The 22,013-nt window shown below is 40.3% G+C and overlaps 1 protein-coding gene across 1 annotated transcript in view; it reads right to left on the reverse strand.

Moving 5' to 3' along the window:
- The window catches only part of PHEX (phosphate regulating endopeptidase X-linked), a 108,319-nt gene that overhangs the window by 13,859 nt on the left and 72,447 nt on the right, over nucleotides 1-22,013 (reverse strand). The window contains exons 14-16 of the mRNA XM_081327745.1: nucleotides 11,422-11,525; nucleotides 5,812-5,870; nucleotides 1,260-1,314 (exon numbers count right to left, since the gene is read on the reverse strand). Coding sequence (XP_081183871.1) covers nucleotides 1,260-1,314; nucleotides 5,812-5,870; nucleotides 11,422-11,525 — 218 coding nt within the window. The remainder of the gene's footprint in view (nucleotides 1-1,259; nucleotides 1,315-5,811; nucleotides 5,871-11,421; nucleotides 11,526-22,013) is intronic.

Below are 22,013 nucleotides of genomic sequence, written 5' to 3' on the forward strand. Positions count from 1 at the left end.
GTTCCTTATTTTTGGTTTTTTAATTAATAAGTACACTAATGTATAAGTAGCAGTTAGCACTTTGATTTCAGTGTAGACATGCTCAATAAATGTTGATTTCACAACACTACCCTATGCATGGATTCTACAAGGATTTCAAAGATCAGTAACTAACAAACTTTGCCCCAGGCAAAAGATGTTAAATTAATTTCTACTTTCTGGAATTGGTTCCTGTCACATTTCATGATTTGAGAACTAGATTCTCAGAGATACTTAGCTTTTCTACTTTATAATTCAATTCTCATTGAGAATATAAGGAGGCAAATTCTCATGATATAAAGAATTTATGGGGGAAATAATCGTGGGGGGAGGGGGAAGAATTGTAACAATTACTGAGAATATTATTAAAACAACAAAATGGAACCTAAGAACAATCTCTAATCTCATAAATAGGAATTGTGTGTTTTAAATTCCAGAGACATATTTAGCATTAACAGGTTTTTTATTTTGTTTTGCTTTCTATGTGTGAAAACTAGCAGCTTCTAGATAGATCCACTGCTAACAGTAGTTAGTTTTCTAAAAATATTCATTGCAATACATGAACAGGAATACTTAATTCATCTCTGCCTGAAGCCTGTTTCATTGTATAACAAAATGTTTAAATACACAGGAGAGGAATGGAGGCGACAAGCTCTGTAAAGAAAACCTTGGTAAAACAAATATGGGGAGAACTCCTTTTCTGTGTCTACTGTTTGATCAGGCTTTTAAACAGTGCATGAGGATGAAGGAATGGGGGCAGAATGCATGGACAGATCTTTAATGAATTGAAAACAAAACAAGAAAAAGAAATAGGTATTATGAAGAAAGCAGTTTTTGTACGGACAAGCGCTGGCTCTTCGGCTTTGAAACGGAGATGAGCACCGGCCCCTAGAGTTGGAAACGACTAGCATGCATGTGGGGGGGAACCTTTACCTTTACCCAGTGCTTTTTTTGTAAAAGAAAAAGGTGCTGGAACTCACACATGTCATACAACCCGCCTTTCCTACTCTACAAGGTTCCATCCAAAAAGGGTGCCGGAATTCCGTTCTGAGCGTTCTATGAGGAAAAAAGCCCTGCCTTTACCTTATATTTACAGTTAAAGTTAAAGCTGATAGAGCATGCTCAATTGCACATACTGTATATTTAGGTTTTCCAGTTTCTTGCTTCAATCAGTGTGCTAACTTGTAAGGATATTTCATGTATTTGACTTTATAAGCATTTCACATATAAAGACTTCTTACCTGGGATATTCGGTTCCCCAGAAGAAAGGCTTCTGGAGTTCTCCTGCTGGAAACCCTGTGGTGATTTTAGAAGAGGAAAAGAAAGAATTCAGTCTCATCAAATAAAGAAGTCTGAGATTTTCTAAGACATTTAGACAGGATACGATACCTTCTGCACACAAGGGCAACAGTTAATCTAATGGTTTAAACAATGAATTTTAAAAAATTAAACAATGAGTTTCAGTCAGAAGCATAGTATGTCTTTATAGGAAGCCCTTCCTTCCTTCCTTCCTTCCTTCCTTCCTTCCTTCCTTCCTTCCTTCCTTCCTTCCTTCCTTCCTTCCTTCCTTCCTCACAGATAAAATTCAAGTAAACAACTTACCATTGAAACACCGTTATCTCTCAGAACTGGCTTGTGTTGTCATTCTATTGGGTGGGTCAGGTTATTATCCAAATTTGGTCAAACAAGTTTCAATTGTGTCGCATCATCAAAACAATCTCCTTTGCACAACTTGAATATATTTACTTAACCTGGGATTATATACTGTAGTGTGTTGACCACCATCTTATTGAAAGTTTTATAATACAAAAATATATGAAAGGATGAGGGGTTATTGCTTTTTATTGTTTTACTATTGGATTTTTATCTTTGTAAGCTGCCCAGAGTCACTGAGAGTTAGTCGGGCAGCCATGTACATTTTCTAAAATAAATAAATAAATAAATAATGTAACTTAAAGAAACATTTGTGCTTTTTCCATAGACTTAGATATCTGAATTACAATTCTCATCATCCCTAAGTGGCCAGACTAAGCTATTTATATAAGATTGTTTTATACAGGTGCTTATGTAGGTAGCAAAAGAAAGCCTAGGAATTGCAGTAGAAATATAAGAGACAGCCTAGAACAGCAAAAGCTGCAAACAATTTCCAAAAACCTTAAATACTAAAACATATATAGCAGAAACTTTAAGTAGAGGCTTTAATGAACAGGGAAGGGGAGAATAAAGATTTCCATGAGGGGAAAAAATAAAAAGGAAATACTCAGAACATGAGTGGATAAATCTGTAAATCAAGCTTTACTGCACATCTTATTTAAATGTTCTTTTTTAAAAGCCATAAATTATTGATTGAAGGGGCATAGCCTTTGGGGCAAAATGTAACCAGATAGTTTTGTATAGGAAGCTAGAATGAAAATATTGTTATACCTGAGATGACTTAATACAACTGCTGTAAAACAGAGAGTACTGTAAAGCACTAAGAAGTGGTATATAAGTCTAAGTGCCATAGCTATTGCTAAAGCTCATTCAATATGAATTGGACTTTTAATCAGCAAACCATGTAGCTATTTTACCAGCTCTGCATATCCTCCAATGTTCTTACACAGTACAGATGACATGGTCATTCCAGGAATGTAGAAGACCAGGAGGAAAGCCCTCTGCCTCCAACAGTTTGGGGCAGCTTAGAGCAAACGAGCTTTTAGAAAACGTTTGTTTGTTTGTGTGTTTACTTTTAATGTGCCAATTTATTTACTTCACTCAATTTCTATACCACTCTATTTTCATAGAATCCGAACAGTTTATACCCACAATCATAATTTAAGGTTAATTTCCTAGCCAAAATAATGCTGTTAACAGCAACTAACCTATGTGTTCCCCATACTGAAGTAGAATAATGGTCATTGTTCCGAATTGCATGATTTCACTCCTTTTTCCAAAGTATTTAACAGTTGTCAAAATGTCTAACGGTAGGTTGGTCCACAGGAAGTGCAATCACTAAGAAGACTTGACAACAGGGTAGTTGAAGATGGCAATCCTTCAAATGAGAGACCCTCAGCAAGTCCAGATTCAACCCAGAGAAGGACAGGAATCCTTCAGTCACTATGCATGTTAAGAAAATGGGAGCTGACGGTTGTTCTGCCCACCTTGAGCAGAAGGAGATTGAAAAGTACACTGATTTCTTCCAGGGTATCTTCTGTAATGGTGCCTATTTAATTCTATTCAGAGATAAGAAAACCCAAGCAATAATATTTCATCTTGTCAGGTTATTTAGCTCTTACATTCAGCAAAAGCTATTAGAAGAATCCTGAACCTTAAGAAGTGCTCTCTTTAAACATTATAATTCAATAATTTGCAAGCTGTAGTTTATATTGTGTAATTTAAAATGCTGTTATTAGTAATGATGGATAATTTTTTTCAGTTTCTCCACTCTTTTTCATATTTGTTTGATTGGCCAAATTATTAAATTCATTATCTCCACACAGACAGACCCTACATCATTACAAGGGAGGCAGCAAAGCCACAAGAAATCTTCTTTTGCCCACCCATCTCTTGGCTGCTGCTATTAACCTGTTTTGGCACAGGAAAATGGAAAACGCACCCACTCATCCCCTCACACAAAATTGCTATCTTTTGAGGGATCCCAGGTAAGGTTTATAAAGAGTAGATGCTTCCAGCTGGATAAGAAGAGAGTTGGACTAGAAGACCTCCAAAGTCCCTTCCAACTCTTGTGCTCATCATGACAGATTGAGGGAGGATCTCTCCAATCTGGACTTAATACATCTTTGTTCATTTTAACCATTCTGGCATATTCTACTATGTATTCCTTTTTTTGGTACCGAACCTGCAAACAGATTTTGAACCAGCAATCTTTCATATGTTAAGTGAAGATTGCAGCCACCACACTGTTTCAACTGTGTTGTTACAAGGATATATGTTATCTATTAGAACACAGGTAGTTCTCAACTTATGACCAAAATTTATGTTGCTAAGTAAGAGATTTGTTAAGTGGGGTTTGCCCCATTTTACAACCTTTCTTGCCACAATTGTTAAGTGAATCATTGCAGTTGTTAAGTTAGTAAGACAGTTAAGTGAATCTGGCTTTCCCATTAAACTTTGCTTGTCAGAAGGTCACCAGAAAGTGATCACATGATCCCAGGACACCATAAATATGTGTTAGTTGGGGATGCTGCAATGTGTGAAAGTATGAAAAATTGTCATGTCACTTTTTTCAGTGCTATTGTAATTTTGAATGGTCACTAAATGAACTGTTGTCAAGGACTACCTGTAAGAGTACCCGTTTCTTTGCAAAATAGCTAGTAAACTGCTAAATCAGCCTAAAACAGACTGAAATATTTCATTCCAAACAGACAGAAACACTCCAAAAGCAACATAACAAACAAACATAGTTTGGAAGTGGAACAGAAAAATCTATCTTGAGCTTACTTTGAAGGCGAGTGGGAAATTAATAAAAAGTGATGTCCATTTTTACCCTTCAGAAATAACAACAAATTAATTCTGACAACGAGGCAATTTACCAGCATGGATAGACCCTATGTGCTTTCTGAACATTTAGAATAGTCTCCACCTTTTCACATTTGATCAGGAGCTGCTTAATATTAGTTGTTGTTATTATTTTCCATGTTCAAGGTCCAGGAAGAGCCTGGAGATTATTAGTAATGTCGCTCAAATATATAGGGTTTCCCCCCCCCCCGATTTTGGAGTAGTTGGGGAGATATTGTATAAAACAGCTTGCTAAGCCTTCCTTAGCAATGTGTGGCCGTGCCTTCGTGTTTTGAATCTTGGAGGCTCTCTAAGCAAGTCTCTGAAGTTTTCTTTTGGCAATATTTCCAAACAGTTTGACATTGCCTTTTTCCTAGGGCTAAAAGAGAATGACTGGCCCTCAGTTACCCAGCTGGCTTTGTGCCTCAGGTAAGACTAGAACTCAGAGTCTCTCAGTTTCAATTGATGCCTTAACCACCACACTGGACTGGATCTCTCATTGTTGTTTTGCCAGGATCAGAATAATGATGGACTTTATACTCAAGCAGTGATATGATTTTGGGATGAAAGGCTGTGATGAGGCTTTCCGGTGTCCTGATGTTTTGCTTTGACTGGCATTTTCAGAGGCAAAGAGCGCCATTTTTTCTGCTGATGAAATGTTAGGACACCAGAAAACTAGACCCCTGCCATTAAGCTCAAAAGCTTATCACTGCTTAATTGATGCCAGGCACAAAAACATAAAACAATATACAGTTTTACATTGTTTTAACAAAGCTGGCTGATACTGTAAATTATTAGAGAGTGAATGGCCTTAATAAGTATGGGATTTGTTTGCATGCTTGCTTGCTTTACGGATTCCTTGCTCACAAACGATCAGATGCCTTATTACTTCATAAAGGTAATATTACTTCTTTCTTAGAAAGGATATTTTTATGCAATTGGCTTTTCTTTCTTTCTTTCTTTCTTTCTTTCTTTCTTTCTTTCTTTCTTCATTCATTCATTCATTTATCTTTCTTTCTTCTTCCTTTCCTCCCTCTTTCTCTCTCTTTGTACCCTGAATATGTAAAATCAACAGCCAATCTGCAAATGCAATATATTTAGCGACTTGTAAACATACAATGCACTCGGTTTTAGTATTTTTTTTAATGAGGACACAGTTTCTAAAACTAGTAGGTATTTTTGTGCAGTATGAGGAAATAACAATTTTAAAATTGTGAGGAGCACTGTTTATAAAAGCTGAAGGATATTCTTTTTTCTCAGATAAGTAATTAAATTGTGGTTTAGTCAAGTACTCACTGATCTGATTTGTAGATGAACTGTAAAAGGCATTCACTGTTGTTGGACTAGTAAACCACCTGTTGAAAAGAGAAAAGAAAAGCAGATATGATGTTCTTATTCTATTAACCAGAAAACATCTGTCACAGTCTGTCTCCATCCCCTTTCGCCCCCACAAATGTCAAGTTCCTATATGAACTCATTGCTCTTTTTGGCTAAATTTGGATCTCCCTCAAGATTTAAACTACAATTGCAGAGCCTGCCATTCAAAGCCACAGCAGGCATCTTATTATTCTATGTACAAAGGAAATCAGGATACAACTATGGAGCAAAGGATGAAGATTAATAGTCTGTAAAAGTGGTTCAAACACCTACAGGTAGTCCTCAACCTAGAACTATTCATTTAACAACCATTCAAATTACAATGCCATCAGAAAACATCACTTATGACTTGTACTTACACTTACAACCATTACACAACCCTTGGGCTCCTATGATAGCAATTTGGGCACTTGGCAACCTGTCTGTATTTATGTTCAGTTGTAGTATCCTGCACTCACATGGTTTGATCTGCAACATTTTTTTGCTGATGTCCAGGGAAAAACAAACACCCATTGGGGAAACTAGATTCATTTAACAATGGTGTGGTTCATTTAACACAATCGATAAAAATTGTGGTAAAATTGGGTCTGACTCAACGTACAACTGTAATGACTTACAATGACAATTCTGATCCAAATTGTGTTCATAAGTCAAGGACTACTAGTACAATAGAATATCTTCCATCCATATTTGACATTATAGCTAAAAGACATAAGCTTCCCTTTTTTAAATGAAATTTTAGAAAATGCATTAATCATGGATATCAAAATATCAAAATTATAGGATTTATGAGATTATCCACCATTTTATCAGTTTTTTTAATAAACCATCATCAAATATACTTGTATAATATTATTTAATGTTAAACTGTAAAACAATATAACAATTATTTTTATTATCCATTCTATATTTTAAATATCCTATATCATATATAAGCCTGAATATCACTGAATAGAGATCTAATTGTTAATACTTATAATACAATAGACTTTATTTAGCAGGCATGCTTTGTCTCCCTATTCTGCACTCTTCTGGAAAACATTTTCCAGTAAAACCATAAGATGCAAGATATACTTCAGTAAGAGAGTAGAAGATGAGTGACATCTAGTCTGAGGAATCAGGAGAAAACATTTAGCAAGGTTGACTGCATTCCAATTTCAGAGTCATTTACAGCAGCAGCCAAATACGCTAATCTGAAAAGCAGCAGCACAGATGCTTAAAAAGAAGTGGCCTTACATAGGATAACATTGAATGACTTTTTGGAATGACCTGGAGTGGCACTTAGGTCACTTTTATTGGAAATCTAAAATGTCATTGCACATTCTAAGTCTCCACAATGATCATAACCTTTAGCATCATTTCTTTATCTTATTTGCTTCAATTGTCTCAGAGCTTTCTTTCAATACGTTCTAACCTAGAGACCTCGACCAGCCTTAACCCAAAGAGATGAAAGCTGTCTCCATAAGTTTTATAATCACTTAAGATGGAAAAATATTTAGTATACTTCTTAAAAAGTATTAACTTTTATAAATGTCTATTGTTTATCATTAACATGCTTTAATTTTTTTATACATTACCTGTAATATACCTGTATATTACCTATACAAAAATGTCCACCAGACCATTCATTACTGTACAGAGATTACACCTTTGCAGGAGAAAATTAATGCCAATAAAATTTCCCATATGCAAATACCAAACCAACAAACAGCATTATATTGGTAATGGTGTTGGTGGAAAGAGGTGACTTTTCTTGTTCTTCCAAATACTGATATAAATGAATAAGGATGGAATGAAGTTGCCTTATATAATTTCATTACATACCCCAGTGTCCCCAAACTTTGTTAGATTTGTGTATACAGTACAAATGCTTCGGGAAAGATTCCCTATATAGATTCTCCTTATGTTCAGATATTTAAATTAGGCTTCAAATACAGTCTGCAAATATTACATATGGTCACTAAAAAAGGTAAAGGTTCCCCCGCACATGCGTGCTAGTCGTTTCCGATTCTAGGGGCCAGTGCTCATCTCCATTTCAAAGCCGAAGAGCCAGCGCTTGTCCGAGGATGTCTCCGTGGTCATGTGGCCGGCATGACTAGATGCCAAAGGCGCACGGAACGCTGTTACCTTCCCACCGTAGTGGTCCCTATTTTTCTACTCACATTTTTATGTGCTTTCGAACTGCTAGGTTGGCAGAAGCTGGGACGAGTAACAGGCGCTCACTCTGTTACGTGGCACTCAGGATTCGACCTGCCAAACTGCCGACCTTCTGATCGAAAAGCTCAGCGTCCTAACCCACTGAGCCACTGAGTTCCTTGTTGTTGTTGTTAGTTGCGAAGTCATGTCCGACCCATCGCGACCCTATGGACAATGTTCCTCCAGGCCTTCCTGTCCTCTACCATCTTCTGGAGTCCATCTAAGCTCATGCCTACTGCTTCAGTGACTCCATCCAGCCACCTCATTCTCTGTTGTCCCCTTCTTCTATTGCCCTCAATCAAAAGCTAGAGTTGTCTTTATTTCTTCCTGCCATCTACTGGTTATCCAGTACATTTCAGAGATCAGATTTTTCATGCTTATTTAAATAACTGAAAAACTGTAAAATAATAATGTAAGGCCTGCTTTTTAAATACAGATTTTTGGCTAATTTCAGAACAGTTTGTAAAAAAGACTAATTATGCAGTTTTACTGTAACATGTCTTTTCAGGCTATCCTTTATTGCCGAGTTCTAAATTAAGCATGTAAAATACTGCATAGCAGAAAATTCAGCTACAATAAATTCAAAATGTGCAAATATTGAAAAATCGTTACAACTTACTATTCCTCCTCAAAAAGGTTCTAAAATTCTTCCTGCAATATAATGTCTCAAGATAGTGTGATTTAATCCTTCTCATTTTATTTGTTTGTTTATTTGCAAGTTTTAAAGGCCAGCTAACACCAGAATAACTCGGGGCATCTTACATTAAGAACAGAAAATAGTAAAAATATGTTTGTCTATGTTTGACCTCTTCCCTGACTGGGAAAGTTGATAGTTTAGTCCAAAACTATTAATGGGCATTGATAGGATTTCTCCTGGCCTATTGGAGAACTTCATGGCCAGTTAAATGGTAGAAAATGGAAGATACTCAACCATATCTGGGATGTGGCTATAGGAATATTTTGGAGATTTCACTGTAGGAAATTACAGTTTGAATTAGTATTCTGGGGGGGAAAGCTGATTCCAATACTTGTCTATTATCAACACTAAGATTAGAAACACAAAGACCCCTAAATTCTGCATCTGCCACCCAAAATCTAAAGACATGACCTTTATGACATAATAGGATTAACCCACCACCATTAGAATACTAAAAGGGCACACTGAAGCTCAGGTCAAAGTTCATTGCACAGGGACAACCACAAACAGGAACAACTCCAAACACAAAGCCCCAAAAGGTATAAAAACCCACCCACTCCCAGCTCCATTTTGTCAGCCACCCCAGAAACATGCTACCATCACTGATGTTTCTGGCAACTAAATAAACTGAACCTTCTTTCCTAAGCAGTCTCCATTTTGTTTATTCCTGGCTTAGACTGGACCCTGATGAAAATTTTTCTTTCAACGGGCCTAATGCAATTTTATAAAGAGTAATATGATAAAGAGTAATGTTTCTCCTGATTTCAGTTGACTTTATAATTAAAGTTTTCTCCCCTTCTGAGATATCTATATGACTGGCTATTACAATGATGACAGAAAAATAATCCTCACAATCTGAACTCTCAGATAATGAGGACTGTATTTTTATGTTTGGAAGGAATAAAATGGGTTACTGTATCTCCAGATTTGCATGGTCTGGATTTTAACAGACTATAAAACCTTGATTCCTGACCTAAAATGAAAGGCATGTGTATAAAGTAGTTGTATTGAAACTGAATTGAAAGGCCCTTACACTGTTGCAATACAAGCCCTGCCATTTTCTACATCTTTCACACACCCTGAACAGTCAGAGCTTTCAGCACAACAGCAAGATGCTGTTTTTTGTCCTGATTCAACCAACAAGCTCCTAGAGAATTTCTGATTCAGATTCAGTTCTCCTTTAAACTTGATGCTCAACAACTGAATTTAGACAGCACAGGTCCACGGCCTATTTTATATCTCAGAAACTACACATATAGACTTGTCATGTGAGAAAAAGATACAATGCACTGTAAATCTAATAAACAGGATCCCAAGGAAAAGCCATAAGAAATGCCTTACAATTATGGCACAAAACGTTTATATATTACTATGCTCTGTCTGTTTGTGCTAACTAGTTCAGAACACATTCCCTCAAACCCTCTGAAGAAAATTAAGCCAAATAAATATGAAGAACAAGTGGGAAAAGCTAATATTAAACAGCCCTTGGAGAAAGAAAAAGAATAAAGATAAGCTGGAGTTTAATGTAATACATGCTGAGTTGTTGAACAGTTCTCTTCATTCCAAAGTAGAACAGTGATGGAAGATAATACATATGAGACTGCCCTACAATTTTATATTTCAGGAAATATTTGCCAATTAATTTAATCTTCAGTGACATTTTAAAGACTAACAATCTTCTTAGTGAAGCTAATAACCACATCCATAAGAATGAAACATCAAGGGGGGTTATCTCCTTTTTCATAAAGTAGAAAATGTGTTTGTTGCTCTGGACACTCATGACAAACTAAATATAATTTGTTATAGAAATGATAGCAAATAATCTAGAAGAATCTCGGAACATCTTCAGGTTTTTCTCTTAGTTTACAACATACACATACAAAACAAGGGCTATGATAGGTGTTGCTGTGGCTTTTGTATTATATTGCAATTCAGATCTCAGCAATGTAGTGGCCTACTCCCCCCTCTTTTACGCCCAGAGAGGTGCACAACAGATAGATGGAAGAAGCAGCTGTTTCATGATCTTCTTTGCAAATTCTTCTGCACACTGAAATGCAGTAGCAGGACTTAAAAGAGGAAAAGGATGCAGTTTGTGGAAAGGATTTAAGATATATGTGGTTGTGGAGCCCCACTTCTCTTTGTCAAACTAGAGGGGGAAGGAGAAAGGAATGTCATTTCCTCTTGATTCTTTGTCTTATGATATCATCTGGCAAACATCCTCTTTTAAAATAAAAGGAGAAGCTTACTTTCATCCAGTTTAAAATGAAGATTCAATCCCATTACTTTATTGACCCTAAGTTCATAATAATAACAACTCTGCTTATTTTTGTGGATAGCCATCTTTTATAAAAATTCTGTTAGATGGAAATTCTAGCAGTACCATTCCAAACAGCCATAATTGCCAGCAGAAACTCATCTGTAGCACAGTTATCATTATTAAGTTCTAAACCAGGCAAACTAAGCATTTTAAAATTTTACCAGTTTCAGAACAATAGATTGGGGATGAGAAGTCTAAAATTTGTGTTAAATTATATTTCTTGTATATTAATTGTCTGAATATTGTATATTAATTGTCTGTATATTAATTGTCTGGATTTCATCTCAATACTTCCCCAGCACATCTCTTCCCAACTCACTCTGTTTTGGGGACTTCTTTTCTCAGCCAGTAGAAATCTGATTGGGCCACATGTCTGCGAGTCTGAAGGACATTGCCAAAATAGTCTGCTTCTGAAAACTTCATCTGGAAATAAATATAAAGATTATGCTAATATAATTAAATTAAAACAGATGAACAACCTTAATATACTAGACAAGTAAAATATCAGAATTTAAATATTCTGAAAAAAATGCTGCCTCCTCCTCCTTTTCTCCATTGTGGTCCAAAACCAAATCAGATGCAATCCAAAAACATAATAGCATTATAACAGTTTGATACAAATAATACTTCTATTAACAATTTGGATATGATACAATTCATTGAAACCAATATATGGAACAATTAAAAGGGTGGTCTTAAGACCTCTCTCATTTATTGGGTTTGCTTTGTAGTCTTTCTATTAAAAGGCAAATTAATTAAGAGTGCACTTCCACCTAGAATTTACATCCTAGAAATCTACCTTCTAAGGTTTTGAAATTGCCCTAGAGGCATAACAGCATTGATTAAGTGCTGCAGAAATTCTTTTTATATCTGCTATCCATAACTGCAGAAGGAAAGACATTAAAATGTGTTTTGAAAAAGGACCATTGGTGATGGATATAGGACAACTTAAAAATGTACAGGTTGTGGCTCCCTTAATTCACTGAGGTGAAAATATGACCAAACGACTGCTATTAAATTATGTCCAATGCATCATAATATTTCTTCATAAAATTCCATTTCATATATAGTCAGAGAACATGCCACGTGAAGTAGTTTGGATATTGCTATCCAAATGTCTTGTTCTACAATCATATACTAGGAGGGACAAATGTCCTATGATTAGTTCCTAACACCTGTTTCAGTGCTAATCAACCAGCTTCTATTCTAAATAAAACATTGGATGTACTTCTAGGTGTAGAAAATATGGCTCTCAGAAAGATTGTATTATTTCATATAATTAGAATTTTATGCTGGGGTTCAGTTGCATACACCATAAAGAATTGTACTACCAATTTTGAAAGAAATAATCTTTCAAAGTACTATTGGTTGCCTTTCTATGTAGAATAGAATATAGAATAGAATAATAACTTTATTGTCACTGTGAATGTACACTAATGGGCATACATTAAAATGAAATTTCGTTGCATTCACCTCTCAAAGCATCACCACCTCCAATATACACTACATAATTATGAGAAACATAAATAAATAAATAAATAAATAAATAAATAAATAAATACAGAAGTATGCATATACCCACACATATTATATGACACAAACAACAGTCTAGTTTGGGTTATGTATACATGTGCATGGCGAGAAAAATGAATGTAATAATATAATAGTATATAATTGTCAGTTGTGAAAGATCAAGACAACACATGAAGTTACAATTAATCTGATTTATTACTAATCATGCCTATGCATAAGAATCTACTCAATTAATGGCTAACACTATTTTCTCATTAGACAAAAGTCAATGGAATTCAAGAAGTGTTGGACTTAGTCAAAGGTCCATAGAGACTCTAGGCTGATTTCTCATTGATTCCACCCCAAACTTTGCCAATCCTTCGACAATAATACCATTTTTCAAACTGAATTTTCCCCTATAAATGTTAACATCAAAATATGTAGGTTATGTGTCTAATAACTTTGGTGCTTTTCTATATTGGAAAGCAATACAATTCTGTTGAAAAGAGTTCTGTTTCCATGACTTCTATAAATACACAATTGCAAGATTATCTTATTTTTAAATGAATAGAATTGTCTTTCTGCATTAGAAAATTAGTAAATATTGCCATGTGAGCATATACTAGGAAATTCCATAGACAACAAATGTGGTTTTCCCCAACATATAGCACACTGGAAAACTTAACATAATTATTCCACTGTTGCTTCTAGAGCTTGGTACTGCATGCATTTTGATTACTATTTATGGAATGCATTTTGAAGGTGAATAGTATAAAAATGTGGGAGAACAAGTATACTTTAAAATCCCTTCCTTGAATCATATTTGAGAAAAGTTAATAATCTTGACATCTGAAAGAAAACTAATGATATTTTTAAATATGAAATATTTGGAACCAAAAAATAAACAAGCTGCAAACATAAAATTGGTCTTCTCTTAAAAAAATTTAATGCTTCCATCAGCTAAATTTTAATTCATTTTCAGATTATGGCCTTTAAGAGCTAATAAATATTTTGTCACATTGAGGAAATGACTTAAAAATATAACTGCTGGCAACTTCAAAAAAAAATAGAAATATGATAATGTCACAGTTTTAAACTCAGACCCTACAGTTAAGGGTATTTGTTTAGTATAATTTTCAGAATTGCCAAAAAACTGCTTCAACTCAAAAGCAGTTGTCTCTTCATAATTTTTTTCTGTATTTACAGAAAAACCTACTTATTGCATTGACCTGTGAAAGCCTAGATATTAAACTAAAAGGCACCTAGCCAAGTTGTTTATGCCAAACGATTCCCGTGTAATTTATGTTATTCTGAAAAACATATAAACATACATATTTCATTGAAAAACATTATTAAGCACATAAGAAATAAAAGTGTGAAAATATTTAAAAGAGCTAAACCCAAATAAACATTTTATTGCAGACTTTATTTCAAGGAACAATTCCTTGGAAATTATGAATTTAAAGCTCCACTTGGATACCAATCAAAAGTCTCTCTCTTTCTCTTTCTCTCTCTTTTTCCTCTTTCCATTATTTATCCCAGCTTTGATTTCTAACCATCTTTGCCAGTTCTTGTTAAAAAAATTGTCAACAATCGTGCAAAGTACTAACTGTTAGCTTAGTATTGCTTACATCAGGGTGTTAAAAGCCTCTAATCTTAGATGACTGAATTATTATCTACTTAGGGATGCTGTTTGCTTGACTGAACTTTGGCTTTTCCATATGAAGCATAAACAGCCCAGAGAGGCATCCACCCTACTGTGGGGACCATGCACACTATGTCGCTCCATGGCAGCAAGCAGGACAACTCCGAATGCGGGGAAGAGCTTACCACCAAGACTCACCTTTAGGAGAGCTCATCCAGATGGATGGAAGAGATGGCTGCCATGGATCCACAAGGGAGGTGGTCATTTGGTGTGGGGAAAAGGGAAGACTGGGATGGAAGAGTTCAGTGTGTAACCTTCACCTGGGGCAGCCAAAAACCAGGCTATAGGCCCAAGATGGAACTATTCAATGATGATGAAGAAGCTAAAGGAGAACTGGATCCAACTGACCAGATCCTAAAGCGGGTGATGCATTTCAAGATAGAGGTGTTCCAGGACTTAAATGTAAATGTAATAAAAATAAAAATAAATAAATAAATAAATAAAATCCAGATGATGCAGAGGGAGATGTGAGAACAGCTCAAAAAAGCTGGGGGAAGCAAAGGTGAGGCCGTAGTCACTGAGGCAGCAGCAGAACTGGTGAGCTCCACTGAAAGTGAGGAAGCTAGGGTCAGGGTCATCACCCTGGCCCTGGAAGAAGCCGCCGCCTGGTGGATGGTAACCCTGCACAATTCAAATGCCCCAGAGCTATGGAATTTCAACCACTTTATATCAGCCCCTAAGATGGTGGTTCAAAGACAGGAAGGCACAGGACTGCATAAAAATGGTCAGGCAAGGATGTTGCCCCATAGCCTAGTACATGGAGACATTCTGGGACCTGGCATGTTGTCTCAACTGGCCGGAGGACAATCCTGGTAAGCTGCTTCCAGGATGGGCTTAACAATGAGCTATACAATGCCTACATTCCTCCCAGGGCCCCAGTTTGCCTACACGACTGGTGCATCCCAGCCAAGGAAGCAGAGATTGACCAGAATCACAACCCATACAGATCAGGGAAGACTTGGAAAGATCTCCCCTGGAAAAGAAAGGAGAGGCACCCAGACCCACATTGACTCAGCCACGATCAACTGCCTGCTTCAAATGCAGCAAGGAAGGGTTATTGCATCTCACATGAAGCAGTAGAAATGGATCCAGAAAAAGTGCAGGCTGTGCTAGAGTGGGATGTCCCATGCACCAGGAAACAACTGCAAAGCTTCCTGGGCTTCGCTAACCTATAGGCAATTCATCCCCTCCTTTGCACAGATGGCCCTCCCCATCACAAACTTACTGAGAATGAAGGGAGGGGGCAAGCCGAAACCCAGCCAGCCTCTAAAGTGGACAATGGAATGCCAAGCCACATTCAAGAAATTAAAAAGACTTTTTTCCACAGAGCCGGATCTGAAGTACCAGCAGGGGCACTTTTACTTCAGGAAAACAAAACTATAACCCTGTGCTTACGTCTCAAAAAGCTGAGATAGAACAACGCTGGGAAGTGTGGGAGAAGGAGGCTTATGCCCTAAGGTGGGCTCTTCTCACCTGGAGACATAAAATTCCCTTCCAGGTCTGGACAGATCATGAAAACCTGGAAGCACTGAAAACCCCAAAGAAATTATCCCCCAAACAGGCCTGATGAGGACAATACTTCCAACGGTTCAATTTTACTCTACACTATCTGCCGGGTTGGGGAACCTCCTAGCAGACACCTTATTGAGATTACCACAATATAACAGTGTAAAAACAGAAATAGTTAAACCCATGCTTCCAATACAGCAGCTAGCAGCACCAGTGACCACGAGAGTACAATCAAAGGGTAAACCCCTGCCAGACATCACTGCCACATCTGAATTCAAACAAATATTGGAGAATGATGACTGGTTCCTTAGTCACAAAAACCTCTGTTCCATATGAGATGGGCTTGCATGGGTAGCGGGGAAAATGTATGTACCAGCAAGCCAGAGACTAAGGACTATACAGACCTGCCATGACTCCAAAGTGGCTGGGCATTTTGGATTCATGAAAATGTTACACCTCCTATAATGACAAATTTTGGTGGCCCTTCATTAAGAAAGACATGGAGGGTTATGTCGCCAGCTGCCCTACGAAGGCAGGAAAAAACACCTGGCCTTTTGCAACTAGTTACAAACCTTTCAGCACCCTGGAGAGAGATGACTATGTATTTTATTGTAGAATTACCCAAGAGTGCTGAAAATACCGTTATTTGGGTGGTGACCGACCTGTTCTCAAAACAGGTCCATTTCATCCCTTGCCCAAAGATACCAATGGCAAAGACTGGCAAAGATGTTCCTACAACATATCTACTGTTTGCATGGAGCCCCACAGCACATAATCTCTGGTAGGGCAGTCTAATTCAACTCAAAATTCTGGAGGACATTTTTGGACCTTTGGACCAAGGTCTGTCATCTAGTTATTATCCTCAAACAAATGGTGGGACAGAACGAACAAACTCAGTACTGGAGCAGTACCTACAGTATTTTATCATCTATCAACAAGACAACTGGACCAACCTTCTCCCATTTGCTGAAGTAGCGTACAACAATGTGGTCCATTCTAGCACAGGGTTCACTCCTTTTCAAGTAGCCACAGAACAAGTTTTAACCCCATGCCCGAATTGCCAAATAACGAGCCCACCATCCCTTCCCATAAGGAACGGATTAAGCAGTTGCAAAACACCTGGCCATCAGTCAGAAATGCCTTAGAAGAAGGCTCAGGCAGACAAGAGAATGGAACCTAAACAGTTCAAAGTAGGGGACCAGGTATACTTGTCTATTAGGTTCCTTCAATCATTGCAGCCATTAAAGAAACTAGGACCCAAATTTGTGAGTCCATTCTCAATAAAATGCATCATAAACCCTGTCACAGTAGTACTGGAACTCCCAAAACCCTTAAGGCAAATCCTTAATTCCACTACAGCCTGTTAAATCTGAAATAGGTTCAGGTTCAGGTTTATTCAATTTCTATACCGCCCTTCTCCCGAAGGACTCAGGGCGGTTAACAGGGCATGTATAAATAACAGTACAAAAATTAAAAAGAAATTAAACCAATGCCCAATTAAAATACAATGACAGTAAAATAGTAAAAAAAAACCATTAAAAAAACCCCCTAATATTCCCCATCAGGCCAGACCAGCTAATTCAAATAAGTGGGTCTTCAGCCCGCGGCAGAAGGAGCGAAGGTCCGATGCCATCCGGAGCTCAACCGGCAGTTGGTTCCATAATGCCGGAGCACCCACAGAGAAGGCCCTCCCCCTGGGGGCCACCAGTCGACATTCCCTGACCGGAGGCACCCTGAGGAGGCCCTCTCTGTGGGCACGCACAGGGCGGAGGGGAGTTGACACAGGCAGCAGGTGGTCCTCGAGGTATCCCGGACCCATGCCATGTAAGGACTTAAAGATCATAACCAAAACCTTGAACCTCACCCGGAAGACAACTGGTAACCAATGTAGCTCGCGGAGCAAAGGTGTAACATGGGAGTACCGGGAAACTCCCAAGACAACTCTCGCGGCCGCATTCTGTACCAGTTGGAGCCTCCGAGTGGTCTTCAAGGGAAGCCCCATGTAGAGAGCATTGCAGTAGTCCAGGCGAGAGGTCACGAGCGCATGAGTGACCGTACACAGGGCATCCCGGTCCAGATAGGGCCGCAACTGGCGCACCAGGCAAACCTGGGAGAAAGCCCCCCTAGTCACGGCCACTATATGATCTTCCAGAGTAAGTCATGAATCTAGGAGGACTCCCAAGTTGCGAGCCCTATCCACGGGGGGTAAGGACTCACCCCCCATAAGAAGAGATGGAATATTTTGAATGTCCCGGGATGCCGGAATGCACAGCCACTCAGTCTTGTCAGGGTTGAGTTGAAGTCTGTTCCTCCCCATCCAGGCCTGAACCGCCTCCAGGCAACGGGACATCACATCGAGGGCATCACTGGGGTGGTTTGGGGTCGAAATAAAAAGTTGGGTATCATTGGCATATTGATGATACCCAACTCCAAAACCACGAATGATCTCACCCAGCGGTTTCATGTAGATGTTGAACAGGAGAGGCGAGAGGACCGACCCCTGAGGAACTCCACAAGCGAGGGTCCTAGTGGTCGACCTCTGCCCTCCTGCCAACACCGACTGTGAGCGTCCCAGGAGATAGGAGGAGAACCACTGAAGAACTGTGCCTCCCACTCCCAATCCCCTGAGACGCCGCAGCAGGATACCATGGTCGATGGTATCGAAAGCCGCCGAGAGGTCTAATAGGACAAGGACAGAGGAATATCCTCTGTCCCGAGCCCTCCAGAGATCATTCACCAGAGCGACCAATGCCGTCTCCGTGCTGTACCCGGGCCTGAAACCCAATTGGAACGGGTCTAGATAATCCGCTTCATCCAGGACCAGGGGAAGCTGATGCGCCACCACACTCTCAACAACCTTCGCAAGAAAGCGAAGGTTGGAGACCGGACGAAAGTTGTTCAAAACAGCTGGGTCCAGAACAGGCTTCTTGAGGAGAGGTCTCACCACCGCCTCCTTCAAGACGGCGGGGAAATTACCCTCACTCAAAGAAGCAGATATAACTGCCTGGAACCAGCCTCGTGTCCTCTCCCGGGCTGCATAAACCAGCCAAGAAGGGCACGGGTCCAATAAACATGTGGTGGAGCTCAGCCTCCCCATAATCCTGTCCACTTCCTCAGGGGTTACAGAATCAAACTCCTCCCAGATAACATCGACAAGACCGCCCGTGTCCTGCTCGTCAGACTCTGCCCAGTTGGAGTCCAGACCGGTCCGAATCCGAGCGATTTTATCCAGCAGATGTTGTCCAAACTCCTCGGCACGACCCTGCAAGGGATCCTCCCTCACCTCCTGATTAAGGAGGGAGCGGGTCACCCTAAACAGGGCGGCCGGGCGATTTTCTGCGGACGCGATGAGGGCAGAGAAGTAATTACACCTCGCCGTCCTCATCGCTGCGAGATAAGACCTAATAAAGGTTCTTAGTCGCAACCGGTTGGATTCGGATCGGCTGGACCTCCAACAGCTCTCTAGGCCCCGTTTCCGACGCTTCATCTCCCGGAGCTCCGAGGAGAACCATGGAGCTCGTTGGGATCTGCACCGGGTCAGGGGCCACAAGGGTACAACTCGGTCAAGTGCCTCAGTGGCCGCCCTTTCCCAGGCTTCCACTAGGGCATCCGCCGAGTTGTGAGCAACGGAGGCAGGTGGGGACCCCAGCACCGCCTGGAATCTATCAGGATCCATTAAGCATCTGGGGCGGTACCATCTAATTGGCTCCGTACCCCCACGGCGGGGGGTGGCAAAACGGAAGACCAGCCACAGGAGGTGATGATCGGTCCATGACAGGGGCATAATAAATGGAGAGCCCCCACCAAGATCATCAAACCACCGTCCAGATAAAAAACCAGGTCAAGGGTGTGGCCTCCCTCATGAGTTGGTTCAGAAATTACTTGCGTCAGGTCCATGGCCGTCATGGAAGCCATGAACTCCCGAGCTAGCTCAGATGAGCCTCCCAGGGATGGTAGATTGAAGTCACCCAAAACTATAAGTTTGGGGAACTCAATCACCAACCCCGAGAGGATATCGAGCAGCTCGGGCAGGGCTGCCACTGCGCGACTAGGCGAAAAGTACACCAGCAGCAAGCCCAACTGTGCCCCCGGACCAAATCTCAAGAAGAGAGACTCACACCCGACTATCTGAGGAACGGTGGTCTCCCGCGGACATAAGGTCTCCCTGATAGCTACCGCCACACCCCCACCCCTACCTTGAGCTCGTGGCCGGTGTAGCACCCGGAAACCTGGTGGGCAGAGGTCAACCAAAGGGACCCCACCCTCCGGGCCCAACCAAGTCTCCGTGATGCAAGCCAGGTCCGCATGCTCACCCTCAACTAAATCCCTAACAAGGGGAGCTTTGTTAACCATGGACCTGGCATTCAGGTACACCAACCGGAGCTCAGGAGGCTGCACATCCTCGCTCCCGGAACCTTGGGGAAGAAACAGAGGGTCGGAGCGCCTCACCGCTTGCAAATAGCGGAGACGGCCCCCCCGGTAACGATACGCCCCTCTGTTTATGCACCTGCTGCCATTCCCCAACGTCGTGGGAATCGACAGTCCCACGACCCACTCCAGAGCCCCGGAGACAACCACACCCTGTTCTCCCCCCGCGCGACCAGACCCAAGCCTGGCCTGAGCCATGGTTGATTGACCACCCCCCATAGCCAAACAACCCCCACCCCATCCCACCCTTCTCCCTAACCCAATAAAAATTTTTGATAAAAAATTAACCAGGGGCCTCCTATTAAATTTATGTTGAAGGCCCCTGCCCCTGCCCAGCCATCTCTCTGGGTCCCAACAATCGGGCCCTTCATCGAGATTGGAGGTATTTATAAAGGCGGGTTGCACCCAGGAGAGGGGGGCACCCCTGAGGGCGAACAAGTCTGTGCTGGTGTATCGCCGCATATAGGTTCGGCAAGTCCAGGATAGGCAGTCCCATAATTGGTCATGTCCATAGGAGGATCGAAGGACGGAAATAAATATCTGGATCCACACCCAACTTCACTGCCACTCAGTTGGGTGCCCCCAGAAATAACCTCACCTTTAAGGCCAGCAGCTTCTCCTCTTCCTCTATCCATCATGGTAGAGGGTGAGCAACACTTTGAAATTAAGGAGATCCTAGATTCACGCAAACACCAAGGGGCTACACAGTACTTAGTGGCCTTCCAAAATGAATGGGTTCATAAAAAAACATGTTAGAGCTCCAAAACTGCTCAAACGTTTTTATGCTCATTACCCTGACAAACCTGATTAACTTGTTTTTCTCTTCCCCCTCCCAATTTTATTATTTTCTGTCTCTTCAGCAGACTTCTCCTTCTTTTAAGGGGGGCAGCATGTCAGAAACCCCTTCAATGTTTCTTTTCAGGCTCTGCCATTCTAGTGGCAGGGAGAGGCTTAGCTCTACAGGATGGGGGGAGGCTTTGCTTGGTTGGGAGGGAGGCTTATGGATGTATTTCTTCTACTTTGTTCCCTCTCAACTTTGATGTATCTCTTTGGATGTGAAAAGGGGGAAGGAATGTGCCAGGGGCCATCTGTCTTTTCTCCACTCCATTGTGAGATCTGGTGAAGCACCTGGGAACCGTTCCCATAACACCTTTGCACCTGTGGATTGGCTGGACGCAAACTGGACAGTTGGGCTCTAGGGTGAACAAAAGTTTTAATGTAGCTATTTGCATGAGAAGTCTTTAGATCTTGCTTTGCTCTCCTCCTATCACTAATTCTCAATAAAAGTTCCTATTTGAAAAAATGTCAGTTTCAAGAGTCCTGCTTTCTTGGGAGAATTAGCTGAGGCAGTTACTTACATCCAGTAAGTAAACACAGCACCACATGTGCTATCAACTCTTAGTCTAACAAACCAGCAAGCAGCCCATTGTGATGAAAGGACTAAGATAGAATGTTGTATTAGTAACAAGCAGAGAAAGAGCATAGATACATCTGAAAGGGGGAAAATTTTGTCAGTTCCACTTTATGAAGAATTAGCAATGGGAAAAAAGCCCACGGTGTCTACCAGTTTCCCAAAACACAGAAGGAGGGAGAAAAAGATGCACCTTGAACTTCCAGATGCACCTTTCAGTAAAGTAAAAAGGGGTTTAGGATAAGAGGTAAAAGCCAGTGATACTCAAACCAGATGGAACCATTCTTTAACTGAGCATGGCTCTCTGACTCTCAAGGCTAGGGAAAAAAATATGGTGGAAAGTACA

This window comes from Vipera berus (genome assembly GCF_964194415.1).
Source record: "Vipera berus genome assembly, chromosome: 4".
In the NCBI taxonomy this organism is placed as follows: Eukaryota; Metazoa; Chordata; class Lepidosauria; order Squamata; family Viperidae; genus Vipera; species Vipera berus.